This window comes from Herpailurus yagouaroundi, unplaced genomic scaffold (genome assembly GCF_014898765.1).
Source record: "Herpailurus yagouaroundi ecotype Mexico unplaced genomic scaffold, PumYag 162, whole genome shotgun sequence".
NCBI classification, from domain to species: domain Eukaryota; kingdom Metazoa; phylum Chordata; class Mammalia; order Carnivora; family Felidae; genus Herpailurus; species Herpailurus yagouaroundi.
In genome coordinates this window covers 66067291-66091604 of record NW_024412403.1, presented here as the reverse complement: position 1 = coordinate 66091604, position 24314 = coordinate 66067291, and the positions used below count along the sequence as shown (strand labels likewise).

The following is a 24314-nucleotide window of genomic DNA, read 5'->3' as shown; positions in this document are numbered from 1 at the left end:
CCTTCCTTCATCTAGCTTTCAGCCTGACTCCCATATTTTACTGAGATCTCATCAATTCATTTAAGATAAAAAAAAAAATAATTTCTCATTTCTTGTCTAAGTCAAGGTCTCTAGTCTGTTTTGTTGCCAGAAATAGAAGTCTGAACTGCACTTTACATTAAACTTTTAGGGAAAACTCAGAATTTGAACCAACTGAAATAAGTGATTGTCAATACTACAATATATAAATCAAGTGAGAGGTTGAAGGAGATTAGTTTAGATTACCGAATACTGGTAAAGAGACTTTGAAGAATATTTGAAAATTATTTTCCTTACATTATAAGAAAGAGAATACAAAAAAATGTGAGGTGACATAAAATGTTTCTTACGCTATTGCCCTTTTCAAATCCTAAAAAATGTATTGGCGCCATTTTCAATTTGCTGTTAGAATGAATTCAGTAGCATTTTGTCACAATGGGCCCCGCTTCAGAGAGTAACTTTGCCTGAAAATAAATGTGTTCATAACAGAAGGATTTCAAGGAAAAGAGCCAACTTTTCCCCAAACGGATGAAGATGTGAAACTTTGCTTCAGCAATATTCACAGTGGTGATAGGGATTAGGCTACGGTGAGGGGGATGGAAATGCTGTTTACCTTTGTGTGACTCCTATCTAGCACAGCTATCCTAGAGAAGTGGGTAGAAACTAATATAAGAAACGTATCAGAAAGACTAAGCTGTCAATATATCTAGGTTGTAAATTGATCCAAAATTTGTGATGGAGATTTTGAAATAATAAATCTTTCAAATATTAAATAATTTATTTGTATTTAACATAGAATAAACACTTATTGGCTTGTTAATTATTCTAACAATTCCATTATTATCTTTTCCACTCTTTATTATTATCTCAGAGCCTTAATTGTCTTTTCACAAAAGGGGAAGGGGGAAGAATTCCTTTCAAATTTTACTTCTAAAAGGACCAAGCTCTACTCTAGATTATACACGGTCCTAGGCAACTTCATTTAAATAGTTACAGGATGAATTACTGGCTCAAACAAGGATCAAAAGGTATTTTCGAGCTTTAAGAATGATATTCTTGGGATGCCCAAGTGGCCCAGTCAGGTAAGCATCAACTCTTGATTTCGGCTCAGGTCATGATCTCCTGGTTCATGGGATTGAGCCCTAAGTCGGGGTCCAGGTTTACAGCACGGGAGCTGTTTGGGATTGTCTCTCCCCCTCTCTCTCTGCCCACCTCCCTCAATAAAGAAATAAACTTTACTTAAAAAAATGAATGATATTCTTATAAAACATTCCATAGACATTCTCAAAAACTTAAATGCAATTAATCTTTAATTATATACATAAATGGAGAGGGATAGATGCTATTAATAATTTAAAAGTAGCTAATTAAAAATAGTTTATACTTGGCTTTGGAAAGCCTTATAATTCCCTCCATCGTTTTTCTTTCTTAATTGTTTTTCTCTTTTTTTTTTTTAATTTTTTTTTTTCAACGTTTATTTATTTTTGGGACAGAGAGAGACAGAGCATGAACAGGGGAGGGGCAGAGAGAGAGGGAGACACAGAATCGGAAACAGGCTCCAGGCTCTGAGCCATCAGCCCAGAGCCCGACGCGGGGCTTGAACTCACGGACCGCGAGATCGTGACCTGGCTGAAGTCGGACGCTTAACCGACTGCGCCACCCAGGCGCCCCATTAATTGTTTTTCTCTTAAGCTGACATTAAAACTAATTTTCCATTCTTGAATGCAGAGTAACATTGTAGAAAGATCATCCAGCATTTTCATGGGTGGAGGATAGAAGCTGGTCTAGGATTACAATTTGAATTGGGATAATTCATATTTAGATATTTAGAAGCTGACTATATTCTCATGTCATCAATGTTTTGAGCCCAAGATTATTATTACATTATGTAGCGGAAATTTTATGGGCTATTCCTATGGGAGTGGGTGGAAGTGGTGGGGGTGGGGTCTGATGTATGTTGGGGCAGCAACTGCAGTGTTCCCACAGACAGCTTTAAGACACTAACCTATGGTTTATATGAAATTCTTCCGATGTTGGTCTATAAAGAGCTGAAAGAAAAACACTGGTGTGGTAGGAAACAACCATAGTATGAATGTCAGAAGACCTTGGTTGCAGTTCTGCCTTGGTATTTGCAATCCCCAAAGCGTCCCTTGATCTTTTTGAGACTCAGTGTCTTACGATGTGGAGAGGGGGCGATAATACCTGCCTTACATACTCCTCGGGTTGCTGTGAAAATCCAAGCAGATAACATATACGAAAGCATTTTGAAGTTTATAAAGTATTATACAGATGTAAGATGTCTGTTGCTTTAGCACTCAGAATACTTAAGAGATTTAAAGAAATCCTACTGTGGTCATAAAGCAGATTAGGATGAAAGTGTTGGTGAAACTCATCACTACTAGTAACAAACTTACTCAAAATACATGCCAGTGGTATTAACTCTGTGAATTGAAAAGCACTTTTTTTCCCCCCTGTTTCTTGTGAGAGTGTCCTTTTTGAAGCCTCTGTGAACAGCCCTTAGAGTTTCTGGTACTGCCGATCTGCTTCCTTTGAGTCCACCATCTACCATCTGCACCCGAGCTTCTGGGCAGACAGATTGCTGTCTGAAATCGGATCATTCCCACTCCCCCTTCAGAAGCCACACTTATTTTTCTATTAAAAGGGCTGCTCCACCTAACTGTAAGCACTCTGTTCTCTTAATAACTCACCAGCTCCTGCTGGGTGAGGTAGAAGTACACTATGGTGACATAGAGGCAGGAGAGCGAGCTCTCTTTCTCTGATTCATAACCTTGTGGATATATCCCATGTACAAGTGTAAGTTTTTTAAAGGGTGGGGGTCATATCTTATACTTTATATTTGACGTTTAACCCAGTGTCTTACACAAGGTAGGTATTTTGTAAATGCTTGCTGAATTGGTGTGCTAAGAAATGTATCAGGTAACTTGCTTTATCAGGGCTTTTCATCTAGATTATTAGGTTATTTATTTAATTAAAAAACAAATATTCTATCTCTATATTTAAATCTGGGATTATAGTAAAGTGAAGACCTGTTCTGAGTAGCACCTGCCATTTGACAGCTTCCTTGTTTTTCTCTTTATATTAATTACTCTTATACCCTGTTTGGCATGGGGTTTGAATGTGGAAATGTGTGCAGGACAAGATAAGGAATTGGATTGAATGTAGAAAAAAAATCTAGCTCTTGCTGTGGAGTTTAAAAGAATGAGAATGATCCCAGTGATGAAATCATAGTTGAAATCTAAAATTTCTGTTGTTAGTATCAAATAATCTGTACTGTCATATTATCATCTTCTTGCCATTAGAGATCTGGTAAGGGATTCTAACAAATTGGAGGTAGTGAGCAAAGTTTAAGCATCTTCAGTTCATAATCAGACTATATCTTTTCAGGGTATTGGTATTAAAGGTGATTGGCATTTCTTACTTTCCTTACTTAAAAACTATAGCATCAAAATTTTCAAAAAAGAAAAAAGTGCATCCATAATTCCACCATCTTGATACTGTTATTTTTACATGTATCTTCCAATCTTTGTCCAAATGTATAGATGTTTTACATATTTGCCTTTCTCCTGTGCATACTATTTTCATTCTGAGTTGCCATGTGAGGATTATATCTGCCAAATGGGGGCTCAAAATTTCCTAATGGCCCCAAGAATCCTAATCTATGTTGCAGTAGAAATTAAAGGAATAGTCTGACATTCCCCAGGCAGGTATGTCCAAAGAATTTAGAAGTTTCCCATTAAGAGGCTGAAGCAGAAAGTGACTATGGAGCTGTTAAGACACCAGTGATACAATGGATAAGAAATGAAGATTAGTTTTTATAAGGAGAGAGGTAGGTAGATATTTAAGTAAAATAATTTCAGATGCCAAGAATGTCTCTCTTCCCACCCAACCAAAACAAACAGGAAACAAAAAATAACCCAAAGTAACAACCACCATAATACAATCACCCTCTCACTAGTGAACAAATAAAGAAAACATTTAAAACTACAACTTAAAATTTATTTATTTATTTGTTTGTTTATTTGAGAGAGCTCGTGCGCAAGTGGGGGAGGGGCAGAGAGAGATTGGGAGACAGAATCCCAAGCAGGCTCCAGGCTCTGAAATGTCAGCACAGAGCCCTGTTCCGGCCTCCAAATCACAAACCGCCAGACGGTGACCTGAGCCAAAGTCAGACACTTAACCGACTCAGCCAGCCAGGGGCCCCTAAAACGGCAAATTTTAAATATTAGAAGTTGAGATAAGTTTTGCTGAAAGGGCAAGAGAAGATAGAATCGGGGAGCGAGGAGCATGAAGCCCTTATGCTCTTTTAAGGAAAAAAGGGTAGTCAGGAAAAAAGAAAAAAAAAAAAAAAGCTATGGAATAGAATTAACCTCATCAATTCTTAATTTTGCTGGAATTAGGTAGGTTCTTTCAGATTATGTAGGCTACAGACGAGAGGAATGGACAGAAATCATCTGAAAAGTACAACAGAAAAGAATCTAGCTGGATGAAGGTTGTGGAAAGTCCTTCCTAGAGGACTTTGGGAATCAAGACTGACACCCACTGTTTGGAGAGTGATTCAGGGCCGGGTGGGCCTTGACAGAAGGCCAGGAGGGCGTTCTCCGGTGGGTCCCCAGCGGCGCTCGCCCCGGCGTGCGGGGGAGGGGGTGGCACCGCGCACAGGTGGCCCAGGCAGCGCCAGCTGCGCGCCGCGCTCGCTCCGCGGGTGGGCCGCCAGGCGTCGCGCTGGAGCCGCGGTTGCCTGGGAGACCGAGCGGGGCGAGTGGGCGGCGCGGAGCGGAGCCGGAGCCGGCCTGCTGCCCTACTAGCCCGGCGAGAGTTGGGGGGGAGTGGCTCCCCCGGCGGCGCGGCAGTGCCGGCGGGTCCTGGGGCAGCGCGAGATATCCGCGGCGCTGCGGGGATAGGCCGGCGAGCCCGGGACGCGCCTGGTCGCAGCTCAGCGTCCGCGGAGCGGAAGGGCAGAGCTGCACTTGCCTGGTCTGAGCGTCTCACGGTCCCGGCCCCGCCGGGCGGACCCGGCTGCCCCAAGAGCGCGACGAGGAGTCGGGCGGGCGGCGGGCGCGCTCCCCGCGGCCCCGGGATGACTTCTCCGGGCTCCCCTCTGGCGCCTCTCCTGCTTCTTTCTCTGCACGGTGAGTAGCCCGAGCCCTCCGCTCCCGGCGGGGCCAGCCTGGGCCGGCGGGCCCGGGGGGACCTTTGCCAGGTCCTGGGAGCCCAACTTTCCCAGGGGCCGTATTCGTTGCTATCGGCCGGGGCTCACGCGCCCACTCTCACGGCTGCTATCCCGCGGGTGCCCCCAGTCCTCACCGCGCGCGCGGCTCAGGTGTCCCAGATCCAAGAGGTGACTGCACCCGCTGCTCGTTTCCCTCTGATCGCGGACTTGCCTCTGACCCCGCCGTGCTCTTTTTAGGTAATCACTCCCTCACTTACTGGGTCCAGTGAGAAACAGTATTTCCGTTACCCGGCGGCTCCAGGAAAAATAGAGATGCCTTTAAAGTAATTGAGAAAACTTTAAATTGCAGCTTTACCATAACCTTTAACAAGCATACGCAGGTTTGACTGAAAATGTGATCTTTGCTTTAAAAATAACTCTACAGCGTGCTACACTGTGTTCGAAAACAATAATTTTTTTGTACTCCAGCTTCTCCCCCAAAGCATTTAAATTGGCTTACTGAAATACATAAAAGGTAACAATATTAGAACAGAAAGACTAAACGTGTATTTAATTTTCTTAATGTTTTTTTAAAGCTATTTACATTTAAATTTTCTACTCTAATCTTTCTTAACATTTTATTTTCGATGAATAGCCATCATATTTAAACTCTGATTTTCATCTTTGCCCTTTTCTTTTGTGAGTGCACTGCCTTGGAAGCGTTTTCTGTCCCATTTAATTGAAGAGATGTATTGACATTTATTCTGAAGGGTTTCATTTAAAGAGCAGGTTCAGTGATTTATGGAATATTGTGGTTAACCTTGTTTGTTTCTGGAGATATCAGTATGTTTCCCATAGTTTTGTGGCCTTATTTGAACTGATAATGTATGCATGGATCTTGAAGGGATTTCGTTTTAGTCGACTTAAATTGTTCAAATTTATTTAGTAGGGGAGAAAGGAATACAAAATTTTGAATACTTTTTTCATAGATGCCAGTGAAGGAAATCGTCAAAATTACAGATAACTTTCCTGGAGTTCAGTATATACATTTTTGGTGATGATGTGTAGACAATAATTAAGTGATGTGAGTATGTGCTTCCAAATTAATTTTGTCTGGTTACCAGTTTGAAGGGGCCAACATTTTTCTGTCCTGCTTTTCAAGTGTGTAATAATTAGCGTAAATGAGCTTTTTATACAGTGTCTTGGACGTAACTGAAAATATTATAAATATTACTATAAGAGCAGATGAAATTTTGGTAAAAATAATCTGTTCTTAACCTTCATCTACTACAATAAATTATGCTCCCTTTTTGTAAATCGCATTTGTGTGTGGTTTGTTTTTGAGTTATTAGGCAGTACTTTTAAAGAGTTGATGTAATTTGCAGAAGTAGCCTTACAAGGTCATCTGATTGGTTTCCTTTCCTTCAGAACTATTCCCAAGCTATCCTAGAATGTTTAAAGACTTCCAAGGACAGTTCAGCCTTCATGACAATCTATTATGTACAGACACTTTTCACCCTCAGAAATGAACAGTTGTGTTCATTTGTTCAACAAATATTTGCGGAGCTACAGCTCTGAATTTGGGTGTCTGATGGGGAGAGATGGTGGAAGACAGAGTACAAGAGTTTGTCTGCAGCCCTTAAGGAGTTGGCAGTTTTGCAACAGGCTGTAAGCATGCACAAATGGTTAATGATACAAGGAAAATATGAGTGCATTTATCAGTGGCGCTATCAAGGAAGACTTCATAGAAAAGTTTACTTTTGATCTGGACTTTGAGTAGGATTTGAATTGGCTGAGATGAGAGCAGTCGGGTCTCCTTTCCTAGGGTAAAGGAACAGCCTGGATCAAAGGATATGAAGTGGAAAGTTCAGGAGCATATTCTTGAAAGGCCAAGTGTCTAGCTGCTAGAGCAAGAGATGTGTGTAAAAGGAGAAAGGGCTACAAAGATAGTAAAAGGATAGTAGAGAGCCTTGAATGCTGAATTTGGTTTTATTCCGTAGGCCATGGAAAGGCCACTGTCATTCAGTTTCTTGAAGATGGGGAGGGGAAGAGGGTGAACAGCTATTGTGTGCTTACTTGCGCCTAGCATAACAGTCTCCAGGAGAATACCATATCCTGACCTGACTGCCATTAAGTTCTTGAAGTCAAAGGCAGAGTTGTTTTGAATGAATTAGGGCCCATCCTTGGGACTTAGAATGAACAAAGTTTCTTCTGGATGCTAAATAGATAACCATTCGAGCATTGGCTACTACAAAGACATGATGCACTAAAGGTAGAAATACAGAGTCTCTTAAACTTTTGAAAGAAATGTCAAGAAATTTCTGTTTTTATTTCTATTTGAATTTCTAAGCATGTGTGCACACACGTGTGCGCACACACACACACACACACACACACACACACACATCCTTCTCTTTAGGGCTGAGAACTGAATCACCTGGCTGTCTTTTCCCAGCAGTGTTAGGATCTGGGCTCAGTACCCACTTGTGTTTTTTTCCCTTTTGTAAATTGTGGTAAAATATATATAACAAAAAAATGTATTATTTCAACCAGTTTTAAGTGTACAGTCCTGTGACATTAAATACATTCACAGTGTTCAAAAAAAAAAAAAAAGTATTTCTGTGGAGTATTCAGAGGGAATCTGAATAGAAAAGTTGACTTTTGTAAAGTTCTACCAATAGGTTAGATTTATCTGAAGTTTTTTTTTTTAATATTTGGGATTACTTGCAATAGCAGATAACTTTCCAGAATCTGAGAAAATCTATAAAAAGAAAGGATCATGTAAAATGAAATGAAAATGAAAAGAATTATTATGCTAAATATTAGCATTCTGAAAATTTTATTGTGAACTTCGATTTGTTAGCTGTAACTTTAACTGGGTAGCTGCTTTGGAAGGATTCACTTAAACTTTTTTTTTAATGTTTATTTTTGAGAGAGAGACTGAGTGCAAGTGGAGGAGGGACAGAGAGAAAGGGAGACAAAGAATCCAAAGCAGGCTCCAGGCTCTGAGCTGTCAGCACAGAGCCCGATGTGGGGCTGGAGCTCATGAACCACAAGATCATGACCTGAGGTGAAGTTGGACGCTTAACTGACTGAGCCATCCAGGCACACCAGAAGGATTCACTTTTTTGTAAAAAATCTGTAGTTTGGCCTACATGAAAGGTGACAGCCACTGGATGAAAATTTTAGAGAAATTAAGCTTAATACACTGTGTATTCCATATGGACTACTCAGGAAGCAATTTAAACATAGAATCACGAAGTGCTTCTAAAATGTTCTGCTTAGAACTGTTGTCAGACTCAAGGTAATGATGCAGCGGGGGGAAGACTTTTCCCCCCAGTAACAGTATGTGACACATTTTCAAATGTGTTTTCACACTTTGATGGTGGAAGCATTTATAATGAAAAGTCTCGTTTGGATCTTCATAGTTAAGCCATGTGATTTAGTGCCAAACAAGGTGATGTGCCGGCACACAAGATTCTTCAGTTGCAGTGGGTTATACAGAAAAAGGGACTGGAAATGCTAGCCGAGGTGGGAAAATTGTGGCATTCCCCCTGAAATTCTCATCTGTGTTAGTTTGTTTAGAATAGGGATCCTAAATTTATAGTTATCCACACTAAAGATGTTTTAGGCAATTGGAGGTAGGATTGCTGGGTTTCTGGAGTCGAGTCACTGCAAGTCCCCCCTCCTTTGTTTGATAAGGGCTGTCTGGCACTCATATATCTCACCCTTGGATTTTGAGGGCAGCTCTCATACCATCTGGAGGCTCTGAAATCCCCCTTTGATCATAATTGAGAATAACTGGTTTCAGAGGGGGTGTCAGTTCTTGGGTGGTATTCAAAACGCCATATGATTTGAGCTGAATTTGGTCTTAAAAGTGGAAAGTTAATTAGTTACTCATTAGTTAAGCTGATCTTACTAAAGTGTGAAAGGATTTTTTTCCTTTCTATTAAAGTTTGAGTAGTTGATTTCCTCTGTACCTGGTTTCCTACCACATAAGAAAGAATAGTTTACATTTGTGATGATTAAAAAAAACATGAAGTCATGGGGCGCCTGGCTGGCTCAGTCAGTTCAGTGCCTGACTCTTGATATCAGCTCAGGTCATGATCTCATGGTTTGTGAGTTTAAGCCCATGTCGGGCTCTGTGCTGAGAGTGTGGAGCCAGCTTGGGATTCTCTCTTTCTGGCTCTCTCTGCCCCTCCCCTACTTGTGTACGTTCATGCGCGCTCTCTCAAAATAAATAAAGGTAAAAAAAACCCATGAAATGAGTCAAAGAAATAAAACCTGTCTACTAATTTCACAAGTGGTAGACTCAGCCATTGATCTGCTACCATTATTGGATACTCCATAGTTCCTATATTGTGTGCCTCTGCCTCACTTATGTATGTTTGGAAGATCATATTTTAACATGTCACTAAAATTATTATGTTTGTAGAATAGGATTAAATAAATACAAGTTTCCAATGCGAAAAAAAGTGTTCAATAAGAAATATTCATAGAAGAAGTCTATTTACTGGTTTTTCTTCATTTAGCATTTTGATCTTGAGAGAGGTAACAAACTGGCAGTATTAGATGTACAATTTATTTTAGAAAAGCCTTTCCAGTAAAGAAGTTGAGATGCTAGAAGCACAGAGTTCAGGAAATCCTTGTACCACGTAGAGTTCTTTGGAGAAATCTTCAGAGAATTAGGTTAATATCAGCGATATGAATGATGGTGGATTGGAATTTAAGGTTGGAATAGATGGTTAAAGTAGAATAGGTTTGGAAATTCAGTGCTGGTTTTTTACCAAGAGTCATAACTATGTAATAACACAATGTGACATTGTGAATGTAACTCTAGTGTCATGGGGCCACTTGTAGGCCAGTCTTAAAAGACTAATCCAGTAGTTTTAAAAATTGGAAAGAGGTTTAAATTTTTTTCTGAAGTCTGTTGAAGATTATGTCCTAATTTAGAGAGCCCCTTTACCCTCCTTTGTCCAGAGTCTCTCCCTGTTGACAGCAGTTGCTCATGTAAAAATATGTTTTCTCTCACTCCCACATTCTCATTATATTGGTTCTTTTCTGTCCTCTTTCCTCCTCATGGTCTCCAAACATTTTGGAGGATGTTGTATTGTTCTGTTACCATCAGGTTCTTTTATTGTTCGTTTAGCATCTAGCCATTTATGGTTCCTTCCAATGATTTACCTCTACCTATTTTGAGGATATATCAACCCTGGAGCCAAGCAGCCCGACCCAGTAATCACTTTAGAAGTTGGGCAGTGGTGAGTGAGAAGGTGGACATTATTCCATGCTAGTATTTTCCCCTTGTTCATGAAGTTAATTTCATGATATAATTCAGTGTGTATTTATATTTATATTTATATTTTCCCTAAAAGATAGTACCATACCTGGCATATAGTAAGTGCTCAGTAGATACTTGAGAATGACTGAGTGGTTGTTCATATAATTGGTAATTCTGTGTGCTTGGAGTACCTGAAAAGAATGTTCTTGCTTTCTCTTTTAATGAAAAATAATTTTTGTTAAACATTTTTTAGGGATTTGGTGTGACTGTGTCAGCTTTAGTTCATCTTTAAACCTTAGTATGTATTTTGTGGAACAGAGGTGATACAGATCTATTTTCATAGACTTTCCGGATTCTATGAGTTGGAAGTTAATTTAAAAAGGTAATGCACCCCATAAGAGACCCTTAAAAACTGAGAATAAACTGAGGGTTGATGGGGGGTGGGAGGGAGGGGAAAGTGGGTGATGGGCATAGAGGAGGGCACCTGTTGGGATGAGCACTGGGTGTTGTATGGAAAACAATTTGACAATAAATTTCATATTAAAAAAATAAAAAGGTAATACAGATCTTTCAGAATTTATTTTTAGCTTATTTTTAATCACAAAGCTTTGAAGTTGTTGATATTTGAAATATATTCCCCTAAGGAGTTTCTGAAGATCTTGCTCCATGTAAGAAAGAATGACCTTGGACTTTTGGGCATTTGTTTAGAACCGTCAAGTTTCCCATTGCCATGCCTGGTATTCTTTGTCCTTAGGGCCTGTATGTTAAAACTAGTCTCCCAAGAACAGAGGTAATTAAAAACAATAACACCTGTGTAGTCTAAGCTCAATCTCCCCCTCCCCACATCATGTGTACAAAGTACTGGAGAAGTTCTTTTAGAAATAAGAGCATTAACTAGATGAGCCCCATGTGGAGGCATCATAACCTGCGCCCAAGGGAGACTGCCCAGTGTCCTCCCTTCCATTCCTTTCCTTTTTTCTTTTCCACACATAGTTTCTTCCAGCTGGGGCTCATTCTGTGTGGACTATCCAATCAGTCTGCTGATTGGATAGTCAATGGATATCAGCATTGATATCTGCTGATGTTTATCTTGTAAGTCTTCTACTCATAGGGACATCCTTGATCATGTACTCAAAGATGCCTTAAGTAACATCCATATCTGTTATAACACTTCATCTTTGTTTCCTTGGACCAGGTCTATCATTACCTGTTATGCAACTTCTGTCAGCCCCATCTGTCAGGATTGTTTGCCAGAACACAAAATACATGGCAAAAAGAGAGGCCCAAGTGTCGGAAACGTCACTTGTTGCAGAACACATTCCAATCAGGCTAGCATCTTAGGCTTTCATTGGTTAAGAAAGCTTGTAGTACATTTCACTTATGCATATTACTCATGTGTAAATACAGACTGCCATGCTAGCATTTGTTAGCCAGGACTTAAAACAATATGCAGGGGGCGCCTGGGTGGCTCAGTCGGTTAAGGGTCCGACTTCAGCCAGGTCACGATCTCGTGGTCCGTGAGTTCGAGCCCCGCATCGGGCTCTGGGCTGATGGCTCAGAGCCTGGAGCCTGTTTCCGATTCTGTGTCTCCCTCTCTCTCTGCCCCTCCCCCGTTCATGCTCTGTCTCTCTCTGTCGCAAAAATAAATAAACGTTGAAAAAAAAAACAATATGCAGGACATGTGAAAAATATGTTAATGCTGTACTACAAACACTTTCAACCTTTTGGCCTTGAAGATTATTGGGGCCTTAAAGATTATTGAGGACCACAAAGAGCTTTTGTTTATGTGGATTATATCTGTTGATATTTACCATATTAGAAATTAAAAGTAAGGACATTTAAGAATATTTATTAATCAATTTAAAAACAATAATAAATCCATTGTATATTGACATAAAATATTTTTGTGACAAGTAAGAATTTTTGCCCAAACCAAAAAATATTAGCAAGAAGAGTGGTATTGTTCCACATTTTTGGAAATATCTTCAATACCTGACTCATTAGAAGACAGCTGGATTCCCCAATCTCCTTCTGCATTCAATTATTATGATATGTTGGTTTGGTTAAAATATATAAAGAATATCTGCCTTACACAGATATGTAGTTGGAAAAAGAAGGGATATTTTGACAGCATTTTCAAATAATTTTGGATATTCTTTGGTATTTACCAGAATTCAATAAGAACTAGTTTTTTAAAAGTTGGTTACTATGCAGAATTGAAACCATATCAATAAACATTTCTTTCTCTGTTTTCTGAAATCCATTGGTTTATCTTGCACTTTGAATGGATCTTTTATTCTTGCATGAATTTTTGGTACAGTATACATTGATAATTTGGGAAATATTGCTTCTTTGATAAAGATTTTACAAATATTGACAGACATTAAATTACCTAACAGATCACATTTGTTAATATCACCATTGATCTCATCAAAACAGTTTCTAAGTATTGGGAAGCTGTTAAGCTACAATGGCAGATACAAGTTTTCAAAATTGTAATATTTCCCCAAATTTTATTATTGGAAAACAACACCTGCCAGTTATTTCCCTTGAAGTGAGAGTCCTATTTTCTTCAGTTTTGCAAAAATGTGTGCCTCATACCTAAGTCTGAATAATTGCATTCTGTGAATTGTTCTTCTGAATAAAAATGCTGATCCATGAAAACAGCGACTAGCTCATTCAGCTTTGCTCTCAAGGAGTTGCACCAGTGTTTTTCCTTGGGACAGCCATTTTGCTTTGGTCTGCTGCAAAAATGATGTATGTTTCGTACTGCCCATTTTGTCATACAGGAAATTATAAACAGGTCAAGATTTAATAAAATTACTGTTATTGTTTCTCTGAAGACATTCTTCAGTGAAACTGGATTTTCTTTGTTCACTGTGAGCACATGATGGTGAAGACCCACTACAATGACTGAGTATGGTTTAGTGTCAGTACCTTGAGTGTGGTAAGGCACCAGTGTTTCACCCACTACTTTGTCTGCGCTGTCAGTGCAAATGTCAACACAGGCAAAAGGCAAATAACAGTTTACCATTATTAAGAAAATAAGTTTTACCTCACAGATTTTCTGGAAGGATCTTGGAGAACCCATTGCGTCCATACTGACTGTACTTGAAACTCTAGTGTACTGTAATGGAATGTTAGATTATTTTTATTTTTTTTTGAACATTGTTTTTGAGACAAATAGCCAACAGTTATTGCATATTCTGTAGGATGGCATTAAATAGAGTATGCGTATATTATTTAAAAATAATAAACTTATTTAAAATTCTTTATTTTTGTATTTTACATACGTTTTTAATCACAGAAGTAACATATCCTAGGCATAAAAATTCAAACAATGCAGAAGTGTTTAAGAATTGACTCATACCCTACCTCCACCCACCGAATTCTCTGGTTTTCTTGTGCATTGTTCCAGACATTTTTCTAATGACAAACAAAATCTGCATGTCCATGTACTTTTTTTTTTTTGTCTTTTTTGAGGATCTTTGTAGATCGTATAGAGGACCAGTCATTTACATTTTTTGGAGATCTTGTTTACCCTCTACCTAAAATCTAGGTTCAAAGTTAATTGTTCAAAAATCACTGTTTGATTGCATTTGGTAGGAAACTAATCATAGCCCCTAGGTAGGTGTGTGTGTGTGTGTGTGTGTGTGTGTGTGTGTGTGTGTGTGTGTGTGTGTGTGTTTTGTATGTGACTGACAACCACTTTGCCACCAGATAATTTTTCGTGAGTTACTCATATTGCCTTTTAAGTCAGTTTTATTGAAGTATAATTTAATTACAGTAACATGCTCCTGTTTTCAGTATAATATTATGTAGTTTTGATAAATTTATGCACCTGTGTAAGAGTCAAATGTAGAACTTTCCACCACTGAAAAGTTCCCCCATGGGCCTTTGCAGTTAACTCTCCCACTCTCAGATCCAGTCAAATGTCGATTTGTTTCTGTAAGTATATATCAATTCTGACTGTTTTAATTTACTTAAATGGAATACTATTTGTGCTTGAAAAGTACAGACCTCAGGTTTTGTATTAAAAGGATCCATGTTCATTTTAAGTTAGTTCAAACAGTATAAAGCAAGAGAAAACAATATTTCAATATACCATTCTAAACCAGACCACCCAGATATGTCCATTTTAACATTGGTAATTATGATTTATTTCTTGATAAACCTAGATAGATGTCTATCATTTAGAATTATTTCAGTGCTTACTTTGTTCTCTGAGTTAGTTCATGTTTTCAATGTTTGCCTGTTTCTGTCCAAATTGAAAGAGAATTTGTATACATATGTTATTGAGTCAAAACGTCTTTCCTACAATTTGTTAGAAATTATTCCATATCTTCTGGCATTGACTGTTGCTGTGAAGTCTGAGATCAGTCTAGATTTAATTTTTCTCTCTTAAGAGTGATTTACTTTTTGTACCTGGATGTCAAAAAGCTTTTCTGTATTTTTATAGTTCAATAGGTTAACCATAATTTATCTTGATGTGCTTGTTTTTATCAGTTTTTTTCTGAGATATTATATCTATCTATATATAAAGGTATATATTATATCTTTTCAGTCTGCCTACTCACATCTTCCTGCATTTCAGATCTGTTTTCCTATATTGTATTTCTGGATATTTCTTTTTTTAAAATTATTTGTTTTAATGTTTATTTATTTTTGAAAGACAGAAAGAGAGCACAAGCAGGGCCAGTAGAGGGGCAGAGAGAGGGGGAGACCCAGAATCCGAAGCAGCCTCCAGGCTTTGAGCTGTCAGCATAGAGCCCGACGCGGGGCTTGAACTCACAAACTGTGAGATCATGACCTGAGCCGAAGTCAGTGCTTAACCAACGGAGCCACCCAGGCGCCCCTATTTCTGGATATTTCTACGTTTCATATCTTCTATTTAGTATCTCAGATACTATCTGTATATTAAATTATTTTTTTTCTACATAATTTTTAAAATTTGAAATTCAACTTATTTAAACTAAACCCAATTTACTCATTTCTCATATTTTTAAAAAAACAAATAATGTCATAAATATTGTTTTACATCTTACTTATAAAATATAACAATTTAATATGGGTCTTCTTCCACATCTGTTACATGGATCTACCTCATTGTTTTTAGTGACTGTTTAGTATATCATAGCATATATATGCCATAGTTTATTTAACTATTTCCCCATTGTTGGACATTTATGTTTTTCTGATTTTTTGATATTAATGATGTTGTAGTGAACATCTTTGTATGTATAACCTGTAAGTTTGTGTAGGTATTTCTTCAGTCTGTCTTGCCCAAAGTAGAATTGTTTGGATATAATTATTTAGCATTTGGGGGGAGATAATAGTATTGTGTGGGCTTATTTTAGTCAGACATATTGGGTTTAAATTCCTGAGTTATCATTTATTTGTGCTATGACTTTGGGAATGTTTTGATGTTTTGAGCTTGAGTTTGATTACCTTGTACAGTGGAGATGGCCTTCATTAAGTACTAAGTTAAATATAATGACACCTCTCTAAAGGGTCTAGCATAGAGCTTGGCATTAAGAAATGCTTGGGGGTGCCTGGGTGGCTCAGTTGGTTAACTGTACAACTCTAGATTTCAGCTCAGGTCATGGGATTCTCTCTTCTCCCTGTCTCTCTGCCCCTCACTCACTTGTGCACTCTCTCCCTCAAGATAAATAAATAAACTTTTTTTTTTTTTTTTTTTAAAGAAAACTGCTTGGTTAGTGACAATTATTGTTGTAAGGATTGTGGATTCATGAGCTCTAACTTGAGTCAGAGATGAGTCTATCCAGGGAGTACCAATGGGAGGTGTGACTTGGGAGCATCCTACAATTCAATTCCCCGAGGCTTGCTTTCATTTACAAAATAAAGGAGTTGGGTGAGGTAATATCTTGTTCTTTTCTGGCTCTGTAATCTCACAACTATTAAGACTATTGGCAATAAAATAAATTGGAGAGAATATATGGCTAGTTTTAACACATTTTTTTTTTAAATTTTTTTTCAACGTTTATTTATTTTTGGGACAGAGAGAAACAGAGCATGAACAGGGGAGGGGCAGAGAGAGAGGAAGACACAGAATCGGAAACAGGCTCCAGGCTCTGAGCCATCAGCCCAGAGCCTGACGCGGGGCTCGAACTCCCGGACCGCGAGATCGTGACCTGGCTGAAGTCGGACGCTTAACCGACTGCGCCACCCAGGCGCCCCTAGTTTTAACATATTTACAAGCCTTGCCCTAAAATAGCTAATTGACTTTCTATTCCTTCTCCTCCATAAATGTAACGAGACTTTTCTTTAATTAAAACCATTCTCATCTGGGGGCACCTGGGTGGCTCAGTTGGTTAGGTGTCTGACTTCGACTCTCAGGTCATGATCTCGTGGCACGTGAGTTCGAGCCCCACGTCGGGCTCTGTGCTGACAGCTCAGAGCCTGGAGTCTGCTTCGGATTCTGTGTCTCTCTCACCTTCTCTCTCTCTGCCCCTCCCCTCCTAGCGCTCTGTCTCTCTCTCAAAAATAAATAAACTTTTAAAAAAATCTTAAAAAAAAACCCATCCTCATCTGTTGTGGAAAGATTATGAAAAGTGGTTTCAAATATAAAGAATCTTATTTTTAAATTTTATTTTAAAATTGATTTTTTTTTCACTTTGGTTCAAACTCTGTACATAACTATTCTCCTAAATCCTTTCTATCATAGGCAGATCTTGTGTGTGTCAAGAGACGGTCAGTGGTAAGCAGACTATATATATGACAGAAATCTTTTTACCACCGTCATTGTATTCTGACCCTTTGGCTTGATTTCTATGACTTTTCTCTGCTTTTCTCTTTTCTTTGTGTAAGCCAGGCATAGGTGTCTAAATTTTATCTGTGTGGGGTTATATGACAAATATAGATGTTTTCTAATGCTGTTGTTGATGAAAAGTGAAAAGCCTGTGAGCTTTTAAAAAATAACAACCAGGGAGTTTTAGTCAGGGAGGGTAGTGATACTTAAATGGAAAGCTTCGGAGGGGTGTGGTTAACCAGGGCACCTCTGGATTCTGACTCTAGGTTATATGTGATTGATGGTGTTTCCCACCTGTTCTCTTTGCATTTTATGAAAGGACATTTTTATACAAAGCCAGGTGGTCTCCAAAGTGGATGATAGAGTTAGTCACTTTGGCAGAAATTTCAAAATAATCCTGAGATTCATAAACTCACTGCCTACTAAGTTATCTTAAAAAAATTTTTTTTAAACATTTATTTATTTTTGAGAGAGGGAGAGCGAACATGAGCAGGGGAGGAACAGAGAGAGGGAGTCTGAGGATCCAAAACCCAATGCGGGTCTCAAACTCATGAACTGTGAGATTATGACCTGAGCCAGAATCAGGAGTTGGTCACTTAACTGTCTAAGCCATCCAGGCAACCTGCTGCCTACTAAGTTATCTTGGTAAGTATAGTTTGTTTACAGGTCATTAAATTTTTCCTGAAACCAAAGTATGTGAGTAGAGAAGGTTCTTGAGTTTTGCATACCAGCCACTTCAGTTTTAGAAACTTAAACGTGACTCATTTTCATGAATATATTTTCTGAAATTGTAACTTTTAATTCTAACTAGTTTGTGATTTCAGTGTCCTCAGAGCATGACATGTTTTAGTTGCCCTTTGATCAATCTATATTCCTGGTTTCTGTCTTAAGATCTGTACTTCTTTGGACAAATTAATTGTTGCCTGCCCGCCCCCCCCCCCCCCGGCTGTTATTTGGAGTTCAAGGGGTTGAGTTGTCTTTCTCATTAATAAGAACATGTAAGGTTGTGAGTCACGTGGACCTGGCCCAGCAAGGTCTCTTAGGGCCTTTAATTCCATAATGTCCTTGATCTGAGGAAGCCGCTCAGTAATCTCTTCACAATTTCCACAACCAAGCCATCTGCCTGCATTAAAATAAATCAAATCTGCTTACTCCTTCAGTGTCTAACAAATATTCTATAAACTGATGATGATGAAGACCACAAACACAAAAATAATTTGCAGTCTCGAGCACTTCCTCTGAATTCGCAACTTGGATTGTCTTGACATAGTGGAAGTTGGCATGCCAGCTTTCTCTTTGACTGGAGTAGAGGATAGCGGAACCCTTTCCCCCTACTCCTTTGCAGTAATCCCAAGTGTGACAGGGGAACGGATTCAGCTTTTCCACATCTAGATTAGTCTTCACAAAACCTTTCCTTGCCCTTCTGCTTCGTATATACTAGCTAATTAGGTAAATGCACATATGTGTTTATAAATAGAATCATCCATATTCATTCTGCACTGTTTTGTTTCTGGCTCTTAAAATTCAACATTATTTATGCACTTTATCCACATTAGGTATAGCTGTAGTTTCTTCACCTTCATTACAGTAGAGCACTTCATTGTATGAATATACCATGATATTGACATCCGTCCTACTGCTGATAGACATTGCGTTCTTTCCATTTTGGGTCTACAATGAATAATGCTGCTGTGAACATTCTTATACATGTGTTTTGATGTGAACCAGAGTGCATTTCTGTTAAGTATACACCTAAGAAACAAATTGAGTATATTCAGCATTAGTAGGTACTGCCATTTTCGCGAAGTGGTTGTGTTGATGTTTACACCTGCTAGCAGTGTTTGGAAGTTTTGTTTCCTCTACATGCTTATGAACACTATTATCTATTTAACTTTAACCATTATGATGGAGGAATAATGGTATCGCATTGTGTGTGTGTGTTTGTAAGGTTCTGCACTTCCCTGATTACTAATGAGGTTGCTCACCATTTCCCCTTTTACTGACCATTTAAGTATCTTCCAATAAAATTGTCTGCTCAGGTCTTCCCAGTTTTTTTTTTTTAATTTTTTTTAACGTTTATTTATTTTGGGGGCAGAGAGAGACAGAGCATGAACGGGGGAGGGGCAGAGAGAGAGGGGGACACAGAATCGGAAGCAGGCTCCAGGCTCCGAGCCATCAGCCCAGAGCCTGACTCGGGGCTCGAACTCACGGACCGCGAGATCGTGACCTGGCTGAAGTTGGACGCTTAACGGACTGCACCACCCAGGCGCCCCTAAAAATGTTTATTTATTTATTTTGAGAAAGAGTGTGTGTGAGTACAAGTAGGAGAGAGGCAGAGAGAGAGGGAGAGAGAGAGTTCCAAGGAGGCTCCATGCTCAGCACAGAGCCCAGTGTGGGGCTTGATCCCACGAACCATGAACCAAAATCAAGAGTTGGCTGCTTAACTGACTGAGCCACCCGGGTGCCCCTTGCCAGTTTTCTTTTTTTTTTTTTTTTAATAACAGCTTTATTCAGATGTAAGTCACCTACTGTATAATTTAACCCATTTAAAGTGTACAATCCAGTGGTTTTTGGTATATTACATTATTAATTTTACAACTCAGTGGTTTTGGTGTAATGTATCATTAATTTTTAAGAATTGTGGTAAAACACAACATAAAAGTTGTTATTTTAACTGTTTTTAAGTGTACAAAATCAGTGGCATTAAGCACATTCACAATTTTGTGCAACTATTACCACTATTTCCAAAACTGTTTCATCATTTCAAACAGAAACTTTATAAACAGTGAATAACAGTTACTCCCTGTTTTCCAGTTCCCCCAGCCACTGGAAATATCAAATCTATTTATATTTCTGTGAATTTGCCTATTCTATCTACTTCATGTAGGTGGAATCATACAGTATTTGTCTTTTTGTGACGGGCTTATTTCATTTAGCATAACATTTTCAAGGTTCATCTATGTGATAGTATGTATGATAACACTTCATTCCTTTTCATGGCTGAATAATATTTCAGTGTTTATATATGCTACATTTTGTTTATCCATTTATCTGTTGATGAACCCTTGGGTTTTTGTGAGTTTTTAAAATTAGAGAGTCCATGTGTCTTTTTTCTCCCTGATTTGTATGGGTTTTAAAATGTTTCTTGGAATTTTATTGGTTAGATGTGTTGCAAAATCTTCTTTTACTCTGTGACTTGCCTTTTCACTTATTTTGATATCTTTTAAAGAACAGTTCTTAATTAGTAGTGTTAACAGTTTTTCCTTTTTGACTACTACTTTCTGGGTCTTGGCTGAGAATTTGTTACCTATCCCAGTGTCATAAAGATATTCTCTGTTTTCTTCTATAAGCCATACTGTTTACCTTTTATATTTTGACTGATAGCCCTCCTGGAATTGATGTTTTGGGTGTGTGATGAGAGTTGGGGGTTAGGGACTGAAACTTAATTTTTGGTGGTGATTTACCCAGACTGATTTACTCAGATTGATTGATCCAGTCTTTTTGGTTAGGTAAGTTCTTTGATACGGTCTTATGTTTCATCTTACCTTCAGGGTCTAGTACAATGCCTTGTACATAGTAAGTGATCAGTAAATTCTTGCTAACAGTGGTTGAGCCATAAACACTCATTTCCCAAAAGGCACAAGGGACCCAAACAGAATACTGTGAAATTTGTTTTTATTTGTAAATGGTATCTGTAAATAATGCTCATTTTTTTGTAAATAGGATTCATTTCCTCTTTACAGAATCAATTTCTTCTCTCCTTTTGTTTTGGTTTTGGTCTGCTATCTCTCTCTTATGTTTTCTCTGCCATCTTTATCATCATCATCTCCTGCTTCATTAATGTCATCTTCATCATCCAGAGCTGAGGTTATGTTCTAAATCTCATGATCTTCATTTTACCACTGTATCGTAATTTCCTTTAAAAATAATAATTTTAATTGTATAATAGTCTTTCCTATTATTGAGTATCTTACATCATAATAGCATCACCTTACATTTGGTTTGTACAAGGAATTTGAACTTATGGTCCAAAAACGGTTTCCAGAGAAGGCATAGAAATTTTATGCAAAATTTAGTGTTGTATGCATTTGGTCTTTTTTTTTTCTGGGGGGAGAATATCTCAACTTATTTATTTTCTATTTGTTTTTGAGAGAAAGAGATTGAGAGAAAGATTGTGAGCGGCGGGAGGGGCAGAGAGAGAGGGAGAGGGGAATCTTAAGCAGGCTCCATGCTCAGTGCAGAGCCTGATATGGGGCTCGATCCCATGACCATGAAATCATGACCTGAGCTGAAATCAAAGGTCAGATGCTTAATTGACTGAGCCAGCCATCACCCCAATATGGTACCTGGTCTTGAGGAGCTTAATACATGTGTAATTAGAGTTGTAAGCACACTTATAATTTGGAGATTTATATGAATCAGAAAAGGAATAATAGTGGAACCCTTGTCAGAATTGTGTGAGGAAATAGAAGTGCAGCTATGTGATAGTTGAAATGTCAGGAGGAAGAAGATATGATATTCAGATAGTTAATGGCTTTGTGCACTGCCTGTCTGGTCTTTATCCCAGCTGATGAGGCAAATCACCTCTGTTTCTTCTATATTAAACAGTTTTAAAGGAAAAGCAAAATAAAATGACAAAAAAAATGAAGGGTCTATTATGTTCCAGGAATCTTGGGTAGAAAGATGAAAAAGTGTAGTAGGGTCCAGTCCTCAAGACTCCATGGTTTAGTCTAAAAGACAAACGTGATTCAGCTCATTATGATATAATGTGTTTCTTTAGGGTATGAATGAAGTATAGCCTCCCATTCAATTGTCATTGTTATTTTGACCGATCTGTGCCATTTTCCTGGGTGGTTTGGTTCTCGGGGTCTGCAGGTTCTGTAGCTGGCCACTTTGAACATGTGCTAGAGTGATGGCACGGAGGCAGTGGCAGAAGCAGGTGGAGTCTGTGGCAATGCTCCTGGGTCCTCAGGGCCTTCATGAAGTGTGTAAGAGACCTAGCAGTGTATGTGTATCCTGGTAAGGGGACCTATCGAGGTCTGAGGAAGTCTATGAGTACAGGAATTTCAAGATGAGAGGACCATTGTATAAAGATGGGAGCTGGCACATACCTACCACTGTTCCATTCAGCACCACTGCTACAACTACCACCAGAAAGAACACTCCCGCCCAGGACTGGTTGTAACTTACTGGTTACCACTCTGGGAGTCCTCAGTCCCCCTAGATCTGAATCCAGGGAAGACCCCGGAAACTTTGTGTAGATATGAGGGCCACCTCTCTTCTTCTCTGCCTTGGGATAGTTGGAGGATTCTATCCTTCAGGCAGTCAGATACCATCTGGAAGAAAATCAGGACGGGGGAAAGAAATCTAAAAGACTGAGCATTTATCTGAGCCATCCAAAAGAGACATCTCTATAATATTACTTAAAAAGGCTGTTTAGGGGCACCTGGGTGGCATCCAACTCTTAATTTTGGCTCAGGTCATAATATCGTGGTTCGTGAGATCGAGCCCTGTGTGGGGCTCTGTGCTGACAGCATGGAAGTCTGCTTGGGATTCGCTGTCTCCTTCTCTGTCTGCCTCTCCCCCACTTGTGTTGTTTCTCTGTCAAAATAAATAAATAAACATTAAAAAAATATTATTTATTATTGTTCCCCAACCCCTGCCACCCATCTAGTTTTGGGGTGGGTTGGTGGGTAGAAAGTAGTAAGAAGATCGTATCAGCTTGAAAGAAAATAGACTTTGCTTTTATGCACATGCTTCTTTGTTCACAAAGGAATGTAAATTTACTTATTGCTATCCTCTTGCTAACATTTGGTTTAGATACATGGCCAGTCCTGCAGAATCTGGGGGTCCTCATCTGGCCAGATGTGCCAGTCTTGAGCTCTGTCCTAGTTTTTAACTTAAGCTCATGTACCAACATGGCAGCAAATGTGTAAGCAATTGCAAGAACCGTACTACTGTGGTTTATTGAATCTCGATAAATGATCTTTTCTCTTAAGAAAAGCCTCTTTATTCACTTGATCACTTAGAGTGCTTTTTTTAAATACTTGGATTTTGGCAGGCATTTCGGTATTGAGGTGCTCGCAGTGAACTGAATGTGGTTAAACAGCTTGGAACACGGGGGTTGAACAGGCTCTGGGCACACGTGCCACAGTGTGGTAAGCCAACATCAGCTCTGATGAGCTTCAGTTCTGCTGTCGCTGCCACTTCTGGATCCCTCTTTCAGGCACACACATTTCTTCTGATTTGAAGCTGTCACAAGTTTCCAGTCTGGATGTCAAATTTCCATTAAGATTGTATCTGCCATTGTTGGGTACCCACCCGTGTGCCATTCATTACCTGAGTGCTTTATTATATTTACTCATCAATTCTAAGACAAGCCTGTGAGATCGATGAGTATTCTCCCTATTTCCAAGTAAGGAAATTGTGCAGTTGTAGAATAGAATGAATTTCAGTACCTTGAGTTAAGTGCCTGGAAGATTAAGGCAATATGTAAAGTGCCTACTACTGTGCCAGGCTCAGACAGTCAGTAAGTGGATTACGGTTTTTCCTTTAAGCTCCGTTTGACTTTGTGATGATTTTTGTCTCCATTCTAGCACCTGATTGGAGAAGACTTTGGGAAGCATGTATATGATCTGTGAGCAGGGCTTGAAAAGATCTTTGGAACCCTAAGCATGAAAAGATCATGGTGCCCCCTCCTGTGAAACTCAGAATGGGACACTAAACTATAAAGTAAGAGTAAGCGAGTCCAGCACAGCTGTTTTTCCCTTTAAGAGGACCACTTTAGTCTTTGTTCTGAAATATCAAATATCAGTCTTTTTTTTTAAATTTTAAAATGTTTATTTACTTACAGAGAGAGACAGACAGAGCACAAGCAGGGGAGGAGCAGAGAGAGAGGGAGGCACAGAATCTGAAGCAGACTCCAGGCTCTGAGCTGGGTGCAGTGTGGGACTCAAACCTGTGAACTGTGAGAACATGACCTGAACTGAAGTCAGATGCCCAACTGACTGAGCCATCCAAAATATCAGCCAGTCTTAAAAATGTTTACCCCTTCTCTCTTCCTCCGCCACCTTCTT

General features: G+C 39.0%; 1 protein-coding gene across 3 annotated transcripts in view; it reads left to right on the top strand.

Moving 5' to 3' along the window:
- Window positions 1–4864: 4864 nt before the first annotated feature.
- The window catches only part of IGSF11 (immunoglobulin superfamily member 11), a 135889-nt gene continuing 116439 nt past the window's right edge, over window positions 4865–24314 (top strand). Inside the window, exon 1 of one of the 3 annotated variants that reach the window (XM_040484576.1) lies at window positions 4865–5168. In XM_040484576.1, coding sequence (XP_040340510.1) covers window positions 5117–5168 — 52 coding nt within the window. In that variant the 5' untranslated portion in view covers window positions 4865–5116. The remainder of the gene's footprint in view (window positions 5169–24314) is intronic. The other 2 variants (XM_040484577.1, XM_040484575.1) reach the window with 2 other exon arrangements.